Source organism: Pararge aegeria, chromosome 27, assembly GCF_905163445.1.
Source record: "Pararge aegeria chromosome 27, ilParAegt1.1, whole genome shotgun sequence".
Taxonomy (NCBI): domain Eukaryota; kingdom Metazoa; phylum Arthropoda; class Insecta; order Lepidoptera; family Nymphalidae; genus Pararge; species Pararge aegeria.
Window position 1 is genome coordinate 3722837 of NC_053206.1, and position 16627 is coordinate 3739463.

Sequence of the window (16627 nt, forward strand, 5' to 3'; positions counted from 1 at the left end):
TATTCTACTTATCTTTGCCCGAACCCTGACAGTGTCAAAATCACTTTGTCAAATACAAAATTCCTGTACTAAAATAAGGAAATCAACAATGCAAAAAATATTAAAATCAGCCTTCTCAACATAACTATACAATTTTTACTTAATATAAGAAATGTTGTAAGTAAAAAAATAGCCATCATGGATTTCAAAAACGTGGATAAATCGAAGTCTTCGATGGTCGGCAAAACAACTAGTAACAAAAGAAGCTTCAGTAACGTTGCCTTCCAGACGTCAGTCGCGAAGAAGCGGGGTGTTTATGTTGAGAAGAAAATACAATCAGCAATTGATAATCGGGGTAAGTTTTAGACGTAACCGCGAAAGTGTATGATCCGAGAATATATTTACACTTGCGGCCCCTCGCGACTTCGTTCGCGTATGAGTCAACCTTTCTTCCGTAACGTTTACTTTTCACACATCGCACGCATCGGAATCTCTCAAGAAGTATATTTTTGGCAGTTTTCACAACATTTCTCATTGATGATCGTAGCGTGGTCGTGGTAGCTATTGGTTGTAGCGCTAAAATTTGTCAGTATCTATAGTCACTCAAGTAATAATCCGCGATAGCTTAGTAGTAAGAGCTTCGGACTTCCTTTGGGATGTTCAAGCCCAGGTATGCACCTCTAACGTGGATTATTAATGTAAGGAATTTCTGTGTCACTTGCTTAAGGAAAATCGTGGAGAAACTCAGGGAGTTCTACAACGTGTATATGAAAATGACAATCATCTGTAAAACCGAAACGCTAATGTTTTTTTAATAAGCAATTGCCATAGTTTTTACTGAAAAAAATCAGATAAAGCCCTAACATCACATGCAAAATCTAATCTGGTGCTATGCGCGTGTCGGTCTTTTATCTTCATTAGGTTTGTCATAAGTAAACGCTGGAAGATAAATATGCTTTTGATTTAATATTTTTACAGGGTGATTCCTTATGAGACATACTTATCCCCAGAACGTTTTTAAAGATCTCGAAGAAGAAAGAGAAAGTCTTCACACAGAAGAGTACCAATCCGCACTTGGCCAGCGTAGTGGACTAAGGCCTAATTCCTAATTCTGGGATAGAGACCCTTGTGGGTTAACTTATGTCTCTCTGCAAGCTTAAACTGCTAAAGTCAACGCATCCGTAGTTAAGCAAAACTCACTTCTATAAAGATGAGACAATTCTACTTGTAAAAATATAACCCTTGAATGTTTTTTCAGAAGCAAAAGACGTACTAATCCAAAATAAACCTCCCCGGAGACCGCGGCCAGGTCAAAAGAAGTTTTTAGCTTCCGTCCTTACAATACTCTCGAAATCAACAACGGGTACCCAGCACCCAGAAATACATGATAGTGCCAATGATAACGTCACGAAATTTAAGCCACAGTGTAGAAAAACAAATAATTCTGAATTTAGAATACTACATAGAACAAATCAAACAAAGAAAAATAAATATAGGTCGAGAGTTCTGAACGATGAGATGCTGCAATCAGATAAGGAGCAACTAATTATATTGGAACCGAGAAAAGAAATAACGGTTACCCCTTCAAATAATTCTGTACAAATTAAACCTGCCAGCGATCTTATAAAACTAACGAATGAAAACGAACCGGAAAGAAATGCAATTAGAGAGATTTTAGAACATAATATCGTAGCCGAAAGGGTCACTCAAGAAATATTTGAAAGCAAATCAAAAAAAGAAAAGAAACTAAGGGTTAACGACGAACCGGAAACTATCGCTTCGCAAATAGCGAAAGAAGACAAGAACATGTATAATTTCTTCGTTGACTTGCTAGAAAAAACGATAAGCGTTTACGATGTAAGAACAGAGAATCATAACGAACTACCAGCAGTTCGCGAAGTTTCGAGAACAGCATTTGAAATCGACGACGCAGTTGTCAAAAAACTTGACATCAAAAAAGATTCACCATCACCCGACAATATAAGTTATACATCTAAACATAGATATGCTTTTGATGTTAGTAATAATTTACCAATCGATCTTAAACCATCGGTGTATACACGATGTTCACCAGTAAAACCGAAAATCAAAGCTAAATCATTTGTATACTCAAAAAATATTATTAGAGAAGCTAAGCTGGCACCGAAATCGAAGAGCTTTGAAATAAACAATAAATATAATAAGAAATCAAACAAGAAAGAGATTATAAACCTTTTAAAAGAAGAGTTAGCAAAGGACACAAACACTTTTAATGAGCCAGACAGTTTATACGACGCTCTAAAAGTTATTGCAAAAAATAAAAAGCGTAATGAGAAATCTATACATTACGTTAATAAAATAACCAATAGTCAAAACGTTTTAGATAAGGAATGTATGTTTGAACGTCGGACAGTGATATCATTTGGGTCGAAAAGAAAGAACACAGTGAGAAACAACCGAAAGTGTGTAAAAGATTTGAGAAAGAGTCATTCTCCTTCTAACCATTCGCTAGAAGTTTATGGATATGATTATGAACAGCCCGTGAAACTTCCAGAAGTGAAGCGTGAGAAAAGAATTATTTTGAACTACCATTCTTCACCGTCGGTCAGCGAGTTAAATTTGGAGGATGGTAATGCTTCAATTAGCAATATATTTGGTAGTTCAAGCAGTGATATTTTAGATTTTTATCGATAGCTCGATATGAATACTAATGAAAATGTTCTTTAGGTTTCGTTACGCAAACCAATATTTTCTGAATTTGGCACTTTGACGTGACTATTACAAAATTCACATAACCAATTACAAACCTATACATAACATATATACGAACTTTACTTTACTTTCATTATATTCTAACACGGCCATACTGACACAGTTTTCGCCCCGAAATACACAGGGTATTCCTAACACGGCAATACTGACACCTACTACGTCCCGAAGTACATAGGCTATATTTCTAAGACATGCAAATCTCTAAACAAATCTGACAAGTCTAAAATTAGGTACAACAGGTTCTCGTTGACCTGCGCTATTTTTAAACTGCATTGTTCTTTCCTATTTTATTAATTTAAAATGCATATAAAAATTTTCGGAACCAACAGGATTTGAACCTGCGACTCTCTGGCAGTCGCGGCCTGAGCGCTTTAACCAATTAAGCTACGGCTTTCCTACCGCCAATGCCGAAATTAGTATATGCCTTTATATACTAATTTAAAATAATATAGTCATGTAGCGACTGTAGCGCCATCTAGTAGGAAACATTGTAGTTTAGTTCTACTTTTTCTAAAGGTCCATCTTACAATAAGATACTTTCGGAACAAGAGATGACACGTTGCTTTTTATAATATTTATTTTATCTACACTTGGAGAAAGTGTCAATTTTATAAATAATGCATATAAGAACTTGAATTAAACTCGCTATAGGATTAATTTTTGTTGCTTAGGGGGCGTCCATAAATTACGTGATGCGTTTATTTTTAATTTTCTGTCCCTCCAGGGGGGAGCCCTGATGAGATGTCGTGAGATTTTATTCACCCGGATGGGGTTGAAACAAACTCACGTGAGATTTTTCTAAATATGTGTTTCTTACGTTAACGCGTTGGATTGTTATTGTAAAAAGACCAATGGAGCAAAATAGTATTTTTTTTTGTTTCAATCAGGAAAAAAAATTGCGATATATTTTCCGAGACCCCCCTCTCTCCAACGTAAGATTAGATGAGATTTGACTCGACCCCATCCCACCCTTAAACATCTCACATATTTTATGAACGCCCTCTTAGTTACAAAATGTATGTTCAAAAGAATAGCAGAATATTAATTAAAAATGAAAAACCTTTAAATTTCGTTCACATCATATTTATTGATGGAAAAGTGGGAAATATCACAAAAAGTATAATAAACATTAAAATATAGCCTAATAATACTTGTAGCCTTTTAATTAAAACTATAATAAGTTGAGTATCTATGACATTGTGCTTAAACTTTAAGTACCTTACAAATAAACGTGGCACGACGACGGAATAGTTTGGCAGTGTTTTGTCCTAAGGATTTGTCACAGTTCAATAGTGAGCACGAAATGCCAGAGCGTGGAAAAAAAACTCCACACAATTTCAAGATTATGCTATATTTATTTATAAGGCCCTAAGGCCATTTCATTAAAAGTGGCATCACGTCGGAATCGGTGTGCAGTGTTTTGGCACGCTACATCAGACAGAGCCTTCAATAGTCAGTGCGTGGAAAACACTGATAAACTATTCCAACGTTATGCCTCATTATTTATTAAAGCCTTTAAGGCAAATTACGCAAATATAAATCATTTAATCTTTTTTTTCCCCCGGTAACAACCGCTACACGAAATAATGAAAATATACTGTGACAATACACACATCGGAATCTAGCCCCAAAGTAAGCGTAGCTTGTGTTATGGCTACTAAGATGACTGAATATTATTATAAAAAACTAGCTGTTAGCCGCGACTTCGTATGCGTTTAATTTTGTTTTTTGATGTGGCATTCAATTTAGTTGTAGTTCTAAAAGTATTCAGTATCGCAAAGCCTTAAATGAGGTGTTTGCTGCTGTCCGCTGAGGAGTTCTGTCCTCTATTTCCAACCACATTTATCAGATCTACACAAAGTTTGGGCAAAATTAAACACATATTACAACCTCTATGGTACAAAAATAATTATTTAAATCGCTTATAATTCGTCGGAGTTATGGTGTAAAATCGTCAAACACTTTCATCCCCTCTCCCAAGGGAACCGAGCTTAATGTCGGTTTAAAAAGTATCCTATATTACTTCTAACACTTCCAAAAATATGTATACAAAGTTTCATGAGGATCGGTTAAGTAGTTTTTGCGTGGAAGCGCAACAAACAAACTTACATTGACTTATAATATTAGTAGGGATGCACATTAATACTAGATAAACACTCAGACACTGAAAAACGTTATTCACAAACATTTTCCAACCTTGGACTCTGAAAGCAGTGGACGAAATATGTCGGTAGTCGTTGTTTTAAAGTCATAATATGGCGTGCAACCAGTTTTTACCGGTATGCATACAGTAGAAAAATTGCATTAAATGGAAAAAATCCTCCTAGAGCTATATTCCAATTTTAGGGTAGGCAGTTCTTTTGTGCATGTATGAAGTGCACGCCACTGGGGTCACGGATAATCATCATATGAACCCAAAACCGACCCACTACAGGGCACGGATCTCCTCCCACAATACGAAGGGTTAAGGCCGTAGTCCACCACGCTGCCCCAGTGCGGATTGGTGGAATCCTCACACCATTGAGAACATTATGGAGAACTCTCAGGTATGCATGTTTGCGGGATGTTTTCCTAAACCGTTGAAGCTAGTGATATTATAATTACTTAAAACGCACATAACTTGGTAAAGTGAGAGGTGCGTGCTGGGATTCGAACTCGGTCCCCGAGATTTAGCCAAAGTCCTAACAACTAGGCTATCACGTTACCCCCAGACAACAATGGCGACAATAAAATATATCAACCACTAATTTGACGGCCGACTGGTACTGTGGGCAGCCACCCTGCATTCTGAGTCCAAGGCCGTGGGTTCGATTCCCACAACTGGCAAATGTTTGTGTGATGAACATGAATGTTTTTCAGTGTGTTCTGTTTATCTGTATATTATAAATTTTAGTACATTATTCATCAAATAAATTAATTAGTCATCTCAGTACCCATAACACAAGCTACGTTTACTTTGGGGCTAGATGGCGATGTGTGTATTGTCGTAGTATATTTATTTATCTAACCAATTGTTACCCGTGACTCCGTTTTGCGTGGACATTTTGATGTATACCCCCCTATGTTACTCTCTGATCCCTTAATTACCAAGTTTGTCGATGCAAGCTATATGTGTACCTAATTTCATCAAGATCGGTTCAACGGTTGAGTTGTAACAATCAAACAAACAGACAGACAAGCTGAACACTACAGAAGAAAAAATAAATCACTGAAAAAAAAAAACTTTTTTTTTGTTTGTATGTTTGTCCTTACTTTACGCCCTAAGTCAGCATCCAACCAACTGGATTCTTGGCATAGAGTTAGATGGAAGGACGGAGAGTGACATAAGCTACTTCTCATCCCAAGAAAATAAGCAGTTCCCACAGGTATTGCACAAAACCGTAGCCGTAAAGCGGACAAAGAACGCGGGCAACAGCCAGTTTACATATAACAAGTATAAGCTTTGCATTTAAGTACGAATAGAATAACTATGGCAACACCAAAATGCGTAATTCATAAGCACATACTTTTTTTTAGTAATAATTGACGGGCAGCTACAACTGATGGTATTTGGAAAATCATGGCCTTATATGCCTTAACAGCAAGGCTAGCACGGGCCGGCGACAAAAACTATATCCCCCGATTATATCCCTTTGAGGGGATATAAGTAACGTTTCCACCTGCTTAAACACGGGAACATGGAATAGGAGAAGTTTACCCCCGTTTATTATTACACATCTTATCTTAATAGTTGATAAAGCTGTGGGAGAAGATACAGCACTAATACTATATATAAGCACTACACATATAAGCACTTTTGAAACGTCAAATCTGTCTGTGTGTAGTGACTCTACCACCAGTTCGGAAGGCATATTCTAACGAGAAGAAGCCGGCAAGAAACTCAGCAGTTACTCTTTTCCAACATCAACAATTTAGCGAAACAGAAAGGTGCTTGGCGGAGGCAGAAATAAACATGGCGACGGTACTTCTGACACAAAAAGGTTTACTAACACTAAAATTACTCTTACGGCCGGTCTATACGGGGCGTTACCACTGTAACGACCCGTGTAAATAGGTCATAACGGTTGTTTTTTAAGGCTTCCCTTGGATCTACGCTACTAAAACTAAAAACCGCTTTGGTTGCCAGTGGCGTGCACAGAGTTTTTGACCAGGGTATGCATAAAGAAGGAAGATGGCATACAATTGAAAAAACCTTCCCCTTTACGAGTTATACGAAAATTTTAGGGTATGCAGTGCTTTTGTGCATGTATGGAGTTCACGCCACTGTTGGTTGGGTATTTCAATATCCAAAAAGTATCTGGGATCAAATTGAAGTTTTGACAGCTTTTACATATGAAATTGATAAAATTTATTTTATTAATAAATACTATAAATATGAACTGTGTGTTTTCTTGTCCCTCTTTCACGCCCTAATTTAAGCAACCGGTCAACTTGATTTTTGGATAAAGTCAGTTGAAAGGAAGGAATGTAACATTTTATCCCTGGAAAACAGACGGTTCCCATGGGATTTGTATAAAACGCTAATAAATCTTGACGAAGAACGCAGGCAACAGCTAGTATCAGAATAATAAAAATACTTGTAATGTCAAACGAGGGTATACTTCTCCTTTCCCCTGGTGCGTGTGCTTGACAGATGGACAAGTACATTTTATCCCTTGTGGGGGGATATAATCGGGGGATAAATGTTTTTGTTTGTTACTATACTAACCGTGCGGGGAACCGGTGATCGTAGTTCCAGCGCATGCGTGATGAACGCGCCTTTTTTACGACTAATGTATACCCGGCTTAAATTTTAAATTACATATCAGATGTATCAGTTAAATAACACGATACGATTACCGTCTTATCGCCAATCGTGGTGTAGTGTCAGAGTAGTTACGCAGTTTCTTGTCACACTCTGACATATGAAAGGGGCTGCCAGATAAAGTGAGACAGAACACTGCGTAAATATTCTAGCTTTACACATCTTTTAATAATAAGAGGGTTTCCTTTTTGACTACTGAACCCTAAAAAGCGGGTAAAAAAACACAAGGCAGTCATGAACAACATTTTTGTAATGTAATTAGCGAAGTAGATTTTAGGGGCTCCGAATTAAATCCTGAGTGGGCGCCCAAGACGATTTGTCATATTTACAAATATGAAAATGTATCAAGGTAAGGCGGAAACTATTATAATGAGTCTTATGCAAAGAGGAACTAACTGCCTGCAATGTCACTTGTCGGTAAGTTATTATGCGGTCTAGGAACGGGGTAATCTGCTACAGCTAAGTACGACAGTTATAATAAAGTCTTTGGCTTCTACACATTGTGTTCTCCTAATTCTAAGGTTGCCCGGCAGAGATCGCTACTTATGTATCCTACATTCTTTAAGTGCCTTTTTTTTTTGTTTTTCTGACATAATAATATAAATAAATTGTACCGAAAACAAAAAAAAAATCACAATCGATTATATAGATAATAATTCGAAGTTGCGTACATAAAAAAAAATACAGCCTATAATAAAACAACCTAATGCATTGACGAGTGACACTGACTACATTTTATTTTTTAAAACAAAAAAACATGCCATGCACTTGTAATATGGAGTATATATATATATATATAGTAGTATATATATATATATACTATATACTACCATATATATATATATATATTATATACTATGCCTAGTAATTGAAGTATTAAAAACCTCATTGTTACAAAGTATCATTAACTTCAATGATCTGAAGATCGCCTAGGTCTATTTTAGATGGGCTTAATTGGATGTCGTGTCTGAATTTGATAACTGCTATCTTCTTGGGCATACCCACTAGTACTGTATGGCTATCTTCCCCCTCGATGACATCAATTTGTATGATCGGACTATCAGAGAGCACCGGACAGTCGCTGCGCTCCATGAAATTATACTGCTTCACCGGTTCAGTATTGAATATATCAAATTCATTATTCAAGTAAGGAGAGCAGTATATGCGAAACACCCCCAAGATTGAGCCAACAAAAACCACATCGCCGTATACCTTAGTAACAATTATATTCCTTATTGAGTTATGTGGTATTGTGCGATTCAGAATGAACAGCCACAGGAAAAATACCCTCCAATCTAAATTATCCAATAGGTTGTACTTGACCAGCTCGTGGAACAGATTCTGGGAATCATCTAATGTCCGTCTGAATACGTTCACCTCGTCAACAACTGTGAAAATGTTACGCAGGTACGTAAGCACGTTTAGATATCCATTCTTATGCCCCATACACATGATTCCATCTTCCATATGTATCAAAAGGCTGCTTTGGATCTTCTCGTTGGACAAATTGCATATGAATATATTATTGTTGGTGGTAACGTAGTACAATTGATCTTCGTGGATGAGGAAATTTATGACGGATGGGAACCAAGCCTCTGTCATGTGACGTGGCGTTCGGAGAACTTTGCGGATGACATGTAGATGTGCTGTCAGTGCTAGCACGATTACTAACTCGTCGTTTTCGTAATAGCGCAAGTAATCTCCGGTTATGATTTTTCGATTCGATTGGTTGAGCGTTTTCATATCGTAGTAAATTATACCTTCACGTGTGTGCACGCCTAATTGGCCGTGTTTTAGTACTTGGAAATCGCGTATTTCATTTCGACTGCTTGACGCTGAGGCGAACTCGTCGTGGAATTCTGTTGCGTGTTCCAATTTGGACCATAATGTGAGGGATCTGAAAGCAACAACAATATTATTGTGAGGACGCAAACACCTCCAGGCCAAATCTTAATATATATAAATCTCCTGTCACGATGTTTGTCCGCGATGGACTCCTAAACTACTTAACCGATTTTAAATTAAATTGGCACACCGTGAGCAGTCTGGTCCAACTTAAGAGATAGGATAGCTTAGATCTTTAATTATAGTCGCAATTTTATTTTATTGCAAATTATTTGTCTTTAATTAATTGACAGTCACATGTTATACCTACATATATATACAACTATACTCATTTAAGGCTTAACGATACTGAATACTTTAAAAACAAAATCAAACGCAGACGAAGTCGCGGGCAACAGCTAGTATATTATAATTATATATTTGACGGCCGATTGGCGCAGTGGGTAGCGACCCTGCTTTCTGAGTCAAGGCTGTGGCTTTGATTCCCAAAGCTGGAAATTGTTTGTGTGATGAAAATATATGTGTTTCAGTGTCTGGGTGTATATTTGTATATTATAAGTATTTATGTATATTATTCGTCAGTTATCTTAGTACCCATAACACAAGCTATGCTTACTTTGGGGCTAGATGGCAATGTGTGTATTGTCATAGTATATGTATTTATAAGATGCCTATACCAGTCTACTTATTAACTAAAGAACTCTTCCAATCAGAGGGTTTTGCATCTTAGACTGCATCATAACTAACTATCAGGTGAGATTTTTTTTATTCACTACAAATGAGCTCTTGTCTCGTGTTTACCTGTTAGGAATATGGCAGTTATCCTAACTAATATTAAAAGTGCAAAAGTATGGCACAAAGTTATTCGGAAGGAGAGAGAGTGACCTAGGCCACCTATTCTTAGGAAAACAAATGATTCCTACAGGATTTGGAAGCACTGTAATAAACATGGGTAACAGCTTGTTCTCCACATTGGTGCCTAAACAGTAGTATCCTGGAGTACCTGGACAGTTAACTTGTAGGGTGGTATCTAGCCACAGCCTAGAAACCTGGACTAGAAATTTTGAAATAATAAAATCTGAAATTGTCCTCATTCTGGATTGAACCTGGGACTTCCCCTCAGACTTAGAAGACCACAGGGCTCACCAATATCCCATGGAAGGTTCCCTTTAACACAATTTCGGTTATAAGGCTGCCTTTGCACCCTAGCAGTAGATAGTTTTTATATAGCAAAAAGTATATATTTTAGTTATCTTGAATTGTATCTTTGTCGTCATCATCTTCATATTCCCGACCCACTACAGAGCAAGCTTGGAGACCCACAGTGAGAAGGGGTTAAGGCAGTAAGTACGGCTTGGTGGAAAAATATGTTTCTTTATCTTAAGTTACAATTATGTTTTTTTACCTGGCTTACAACCTATTTCAGACATATACGATATGAAAATAGGTAGGCAAAATCTGCAGATTTTGCTACAGGGGAATTCCTCTGTCTCCAAACCCTGTCTCTTGTGGTAGTTTAAAAATTCAACCCATTCAATAATTTTGTAACAAGAAATAAGAATCACCTGTATAAATTATTCCACGTGAGTCCTGGATGCGCTTTATAATAGGCTGATCTGTATATGTCTATGAAATCAATTTTGCAGTGCTTCCGCCACAGAACTTCGCTTTTTAACATACTGTCCACTATGTTCTTCCACCTCCAACATACTTCGCGGCATTTCACTAAATGTTTCGGTTTCAAATATGAGAATATATCTAATAACACTTCATTGGGTAAACACACTATATAATCAGCTTGGATATCATCGGCATCCGAGACAATCTTTAAATGGTCCAACATAGACGACGAGGCCTGAATGACTATATTATCTTCGGCCATTTTTCTGGCTATTGTAAAGAGATAAGTATTTCGGTATGAGTTGAAATCGCTGCCAGGTTTCAATACATTTTTTATGTTACTTGTTTTGAAATTTTGATATTTGTTTGGCTCTGCAGCTACTGCAACCAAACCAAGCGGTTTTTGCGTTTGAGCGTTTGTTTAACCAGGCTTGGTTTTAATTCATTTTTGTGTTGTGAACTCCATGTAGTAATAATTCAAAATTTCTATATTTTTTTTGTATCTGCAGTTTGTGTTTCAAAATAAACGCCATAAATATATTGTTTTCAAATTTTTTTCTGCAATTTTTATTGTTTATAACACTCCACAGATAACTTACAGATCATAGGAATCGCAATTTTCACCACAGACCATTTAAGTAGGAAATAACAGTTGATGTTTGCATGATATAATCGATTTTCAAAGGTTTTCTTAATTAATTTAATATAATAAATATAAAACGTGTTAAATCTGTGTTTAAGTTTTTGTTTTGTAACAGGTAGTACATGCACCGTCACCATTTCTAATATTTCTAATGGAAGTGTTTTTTATATTTTGCGTTTGTACCTCTAATTTTATATCTTTATCTGAATTACGTAGTGTGTGGTTTGTAACCAGTTTTTCGAGAGTTTTTCGCAGATTCTTCTTCTTCTTTTGATTTATGGCTTTTCGTAGTGCCAAAACAGCACAAGATTTCACAGATTAATGATATAGTTGTAACTAAATTTATAATCTGTGGTTGACATTTGTTTGTTGTGATTTCTAATCTGTGGTGAACATTTGTTTGTTGATGTGAGAGTGACCGTTGTTTTGAATTGTTTTGCGGAGGCTTTCTTCAGAAGTTAGGATTTGCAAACAAACAATAACTGTTTGCTAGATTAAACTTACCTCTAAAATGTCAGCCTTTAAAGCTTTACGAGATGTGTCTGCTGGATTCGAGCACTACTTGCGGCAAGTCTCGGCGGAATTATTCTCTGCTAAACTCAGTGAACCTTTCGAACATGTAGTCGCTAAGAAATTACGCGATGTTAAACTTCTAACTTCAAAATTTAGATTATTAGAGGCGAAATCTTTTGCAGGTTAGTACGACTTTTCAGCCTCATCAACCCACTACGTCAAATTATTACACTGCAAGGTTCTCCTCTCAGAATGAGAAGGGTGTATGTTTTAGCCCATCCCCCAGGCCAGGTGCGTATTGGGAGCCTTTAAACGCCTTTGAGAACGTTACATTATGGAGCACTCTCCAATATGCAGGTTTCCTTCATTGTAACTTGAATTGCAGAATGTACCTAGCTGCTAAAAAAATTCGGGCGATTAAACTCGGTCCCACCCTTAAGTAAACAACGCAACGCTCTAACCCCTAGGCTAGTATAATCCCTATCCCTACTAATATTATAAATGTGAATGTAAGTTTGTTTGTTACGCTTTCACGCAAAAACTATTAAACCGATCATTACGAAACTTTGTACACATATTCCTGTAGGTATTAGAAGTAATATAGATGCTTTTTATCCCGAAATTAAGCTCAGTTCTCTCGGGAGAGGGGACGACAGTGTTTGACGTTTTTACACCAGGCTGAGCTATCCTAAATACATAAAGTGCTGCCACATTTATGAGGCACAAGTCTTTCGAAAAACAAAAACAAAAGCGGACGAAGTCGCGGGCAACAGCTAGTATGATTATAAAGTGGTGATCCACTTATCCATTAATATCTTCATGTTCATTTATACAACATCTAAATGAAAACTATAATATTACGTCACAGGCTTTCGAGGTAAATTATTAACTGTCTGTGAGACTTACCTGTTAAACCGAAATGATAATAGTTTTTGTGTTAACCACTTTTGTGCTAACAAATACACACTGCTTTTACTGTAATAATTCAGATACAGCCATAAAAAAACTTACGTTTTCATACCTTGGTCTCAAAGGCAAGTAATAGTCAAAAGTTCCTGTATAAGATGACCGGATTATTGGGCGGGAATTTGGTACTATTAAAAATACACAATGGCAGCCCTGGAATCTGGGGCTATCCGGCTTCATGCCTCAGAGTGCATGTTAAATTGTTGGTCCTGGTACTTAACTATTTTTAACACATGACTGTTGAAGCTAGTAAAACCTGGCTAGTAAAACCGTACTAATACAATTAGGAAAGCATTTCTCAATATAAGTAAGAAAGCCTTCAAACAAAACCGGAATAATACTTCACAGGCTACATCTAAGTACATTATGTTCTGTCTCAGAGACATTTGATTAATTAGTAATTTGGTTACACTGAACTCAATGCTTGTTAAGGTTCAGGGCCAATAAACTGCTAAGGGAATTGAGAAATCTTTCATGTGAGCAAAGGCTTGCAAAAATGGGACATTCTCAAAAGTAGGCGTGAAAGAGTTTAGCTTGCTTCCATCTTAGACTGCATCATCCCACAGATTACAGTTAAGATTGCAGTGAAGGGCTATCTCGTACATGAATTCAATAAAAAAATTGGCTATATCATTTTATTTTTCACACTGCATTATTCTTACCTTTCTCAGACACACCACAAGTCAGTGAGAAAAATAAAACAGAGCAGACAATACTAGACTATGAAGAAGCAGTATCATCAAAGATCGTCGAGCAATTGGTAGTCAAAGCAATCACTCAAACCAATACGGTTAAGAATCTACTGACAACACCTAATCAGAAGTTGAAACCTGAATTTATTGAGAAAAAAGAGTGAGTATTTTATAAATCCTGTTGCAATAAGAGGGATTTTGGTTATGTACTGTTAAAACATATAAATGAGGCTGGTATTTAAAAAAAATGTTGACATCAAATACTGTGAGTATCAATGCCTCAAGACATCCACACCCAATTTCTACAACAATAACAGCAAAGTCAATCTGACTTGACGTTTCACGAAACATATTGCTTGTGCAAAATTTAATGAATTTTGCACAAGCAATATGTTTAAGTAATGAAACCCTTCAAGGCTTCATGAACTAATTACAGAGTTTCCCTTTTTTATTTTAAAGTCAAATTACATCAACATACATACAATTTTACTAAATTATTTTTCAGAAAGATAATCACAGAACTAACGAAATATGGTGAAAATGAGAACCAATTGTGCTTCATAGAAGATGTACTCGAAAAGACTGAAACTAAGCTTCTAGAAGCGCAGAGAAGATGGGACACAGTGGTAGGAAAGTTGAAGGATACTCCAAAAGTTGAGACAAATGAGGAACTGAATGATGGACCCATGTTTAAGTAAGTAGTAACTATCTGGACGTAATAATCCTTAATAATATTGCGAATGTCTGTTTGTTTGTTTGAACTTTAATTTTGATGTAGAGTAAGTTAAAAGGACGGAGAGTCAAGAAACAGTCTAATACGATATTTCAAAATTGCTTATACAATGTGTAAATCAAAAACCGAAATATAACTTCACATTCTTTATTTACTGTCTCTGAGTCTTACCTGTGAAACCGAAAGCCGTAAGTTTTTGAGTAAACCACAGCCGTTGTTTTCACTGAAAGAAACCAGATATCAAGTGACTTGTCACTTTAGTTGTGTAGCATAGGTACTTTGGGTGTGTCGGTCTTTTATCTTATATAGGGTTGCCAAAAGTAAACACTTAGAAAATTTTGAATTAATTTTTATTGCAAAATGAATATGCCTCTTTTTTGAATTAATTTTTATTGCAAAATGAAATCTTTTAAATAAATATTTTTATAGAGTGATTTCCTGTGAAATGTACTTATGCAGCTTTCAACAGTATCTCGTAACTAGCTCACACATTGTATAAGCATAATTATCTTCAAAAACCTATAAGAGTACACTGCTGGATTTAAGAATACCTTCGTTACAGTTATATAAACTTAGTTAACTTTTGTAACTGTACAACAACATTTGTAATTGTAATTTATATTTAATTTTTTAGTTTTAGAAACATTTGCACATTGTCTGTGACAGTTGATTGTGAAGGGTCTGTTTAATGAAATGTGTACTTGTTATGTACCCACAATTTGGTAATAACATTATTATTTTTTTTTTATATTCTATCATTTATTGAATTTCATTTTTTTTTTTAAATTCTTAACAATGGTTACAACAACTACACTATTAAAAATTTATAAGAAAAAAAATCCACCCTCCTCTTGCCGGGCTTTTGAATGCCCAAGCAACCGGCGGTCAGGGCTCCAGAGTGAGGAACCTCCTCACAATACGCGCCGTTTCAAGGACTACTGCCTTCTGTATCCGACCCTTGATCCATAAACAAGGCGAAAACTTCTTAAGATGTAGGTCGAAGCTTTTCGCGAGAAGACCATTGACTGAAACGACGATCGGAACAATAACTGTCCACTCAACATTCCCCATTATTATTATAAGGCCTTATATTGGGTGAGCAATGCCCGTTCCCCATTATATTCCTTTAGTCACCTTATATGACACCCGCGGAAAGAGGAGGGGTGGGGACAACTGTAGCCTTAGTACAAGTTTTGTTCAGAGTTAAATGAACCTTATCGGGATAGTTTTAAAGCTCAAATTTACCTACAATTCTTTAGCTCTGTCATATAACAGAAAGTTTGTAAACGCAAGTACAGGATTTGCAACTCTAAAATGATTGATATTAGGCACATTTTACTTTGAGGATACAGAGTTTGATATGCGAAAACTACTCGTCGGACTGTATTCTGATCTGCCGTCAGCAGGTTCGTTAAAGTCGTTGAATGAAATGAATTTGGAATTGTTTGAATTTTGTTTCCAGGAGACTAGAAATTATAACGGAGAAAATAGAACTGATGCGGTGGTTGGTCGCGAAGCTTGTGACGTCACGGTTCGATCAGGACTACGATTGGCTGTCGGACCCGCACCACCGTTTACGTGCCCTGGCGATAGCGCGCCAACGTAATGACGTATATGAGTGACGTTTTGTGACGAACTACACTCCAAAAATTTTTTAGTGTAAAGTTTATTTTAAAATTATTAAGAAAATAATTTGCAGACTTGCGCAAAGAAAACCTCTCTTTAATCTATTTTATCGAATTTTTTTATGTGTTTAAACGTAATGAAAGTGCGAAAAAATAGAGTGCAGATAAAACAGGTGTTTCTAAAAAAAAATTACTTCCAGACCCTACATGAGGCTTTATGCACACAGTGTTTTTATAATAAATAAGAAATGATCATGTATTTAACATTGACCTCTGTTATTGTCACTGGCTGGACTTTAATTTATTGACGTCATTTTGGCGCTGTTAATTTCGGACTTGTCACGCGAGTGTCCTGGGAACTAAAATTTGAATTATGAACACTGTCATATCCCTTCCGTCGTCGTGGCGAGTTCCGGAACACTCCATTAAAGAGATTTCAGTTGTGATTTGCCTATG

The 16627-nt window shown here is 36.4% G+C and overlaps 3 protein-coding genes across 4 annotated transcripts; 2 read left to right on the top strand and 1 right to left on the bottom strand.

The window, feature by feature from the left end:
* The first annotated feature begins 53 nt into the window (after positions 1-53).
* On the top strand, positions 54-5100 carry LOC120635701. Of its 2 annotated transcripts, XM_039906816.1 has the most exons (3): positions 54-334; positions 1238-2587; positions 5077-5100. In XM_039906816.1, the coding sequence occupies exons 1-3, from the start codon at positions 178-180 to the stop codon at positions 5079-5081; spliced, it is 1512 nt and encodes a 503-aa protein (XP_039762750.1). In that variant the 5' UTR covers positions 54-177; the 3' UTR covers positions 5082-5100. The 2 variants fall into 2 exon arrangements, with proteins under 2 accessions (XP_039762750.1, XP_039762749.1); XM_039906815.1 differs by lacking the exon at positions 5077-5100 and having other exon boundaries at positions 1238-3043.
* A 3298-nt stretch (positions 5101-8398) lies between these two features.
* On the bottom strand, positions 8399-11550 carry LOC120635872. The gene is made up of 2 exons (XM_039907076.1): positions 10945-11550; positions 8399-9431 (listed from the first exon to the last, which is right to left on the bottom strand). The coding sequence occupies exons 1-2, from the start codon at positions 11259-11261 to the stop codon at positions 8426-8428; spliced, it is 1323 nt and encodes a 440-aa protein (XP_039763010.1). The 5' UTR covers positions 11262-11550; the 3' UTR covers positions 8399-8425.
* A 492-nt stretch (positions 11551-12042) lies between these two features.
* Positions 12043-16627, top strand: LOC120635864. Its single transcript, XM_039907059.1, has 4 exons — positions 12043-12337; positions 13793-13973; positions 14319-14507; positions 16009-16627. Exons 1-4 carry the CDS (start codon positions 12154-12156, stop codon positions 16166-16168), a joined length of 714 nt encoding a protein of 237 aa, XP_039762993.1. The 5' UTR covers positions 12043-12153; the 3' UTR covers positions 16169-16627.

What these genes read in the sequence shown, in the direction of transcription:
- LOC120635701 (XM_039906815.1), top strand. Translation starts at nt 178, where the DNA reads ATGGATTTCAAAAACGTGGATAAATCGAAGTCTTCGATGGTCGGCAAA. An exon ending in ATCAGCAATTGATAATCGGG is followed by an intron (nt 335 to 1,237) that starts GTAAGTTTTAGA and finishes ATGTTTTTTCAG; the next exon opens with AAGCAAAAGACGTACTAATC.
- LOC120635872 (XM_039907076.1), bottom strand. Translation starts at nt 11,261, where the DNA reads ATGGCCGAAGATAATATAGTCATTCAGGCCTCGTCGTCTATGTTGGAC. An exon ending in ACGTGGAATAATTTATACAG is followed by an intron (nt 9,432 to 10,944) that starts GTGATTCTTATT and finishes TGTTGCTTTCAG; the next exon opens with ATCCCTCACATTATGGTCCA.
- LOC120635864 (XM_039907059.1), top strand. Translation starts at nt 12,154, where the DNA reads ATGTCAGCCTTTAAAGCTTTACGAGATGTGTCTGCTGGATTCGAGCAC. An exon ending in AGAGGCGAAATCTTTTGCAG is followed by an intron (nt 12,338 to 13,792) that starts GTTAGTACGACT and finishes TACCTTTCTCAG; the next exon opens with ACACACCACAAGTCAGTGAG. An exon ending in AATGATGGACCCATGTTTAA is followed by an intron (nt 14,508 to 16,008) that starts GTAAGTAGTAAC and finishes TTTTGTTTCCAG; the next exon opens with GAGACTAGAAATTATAACGG.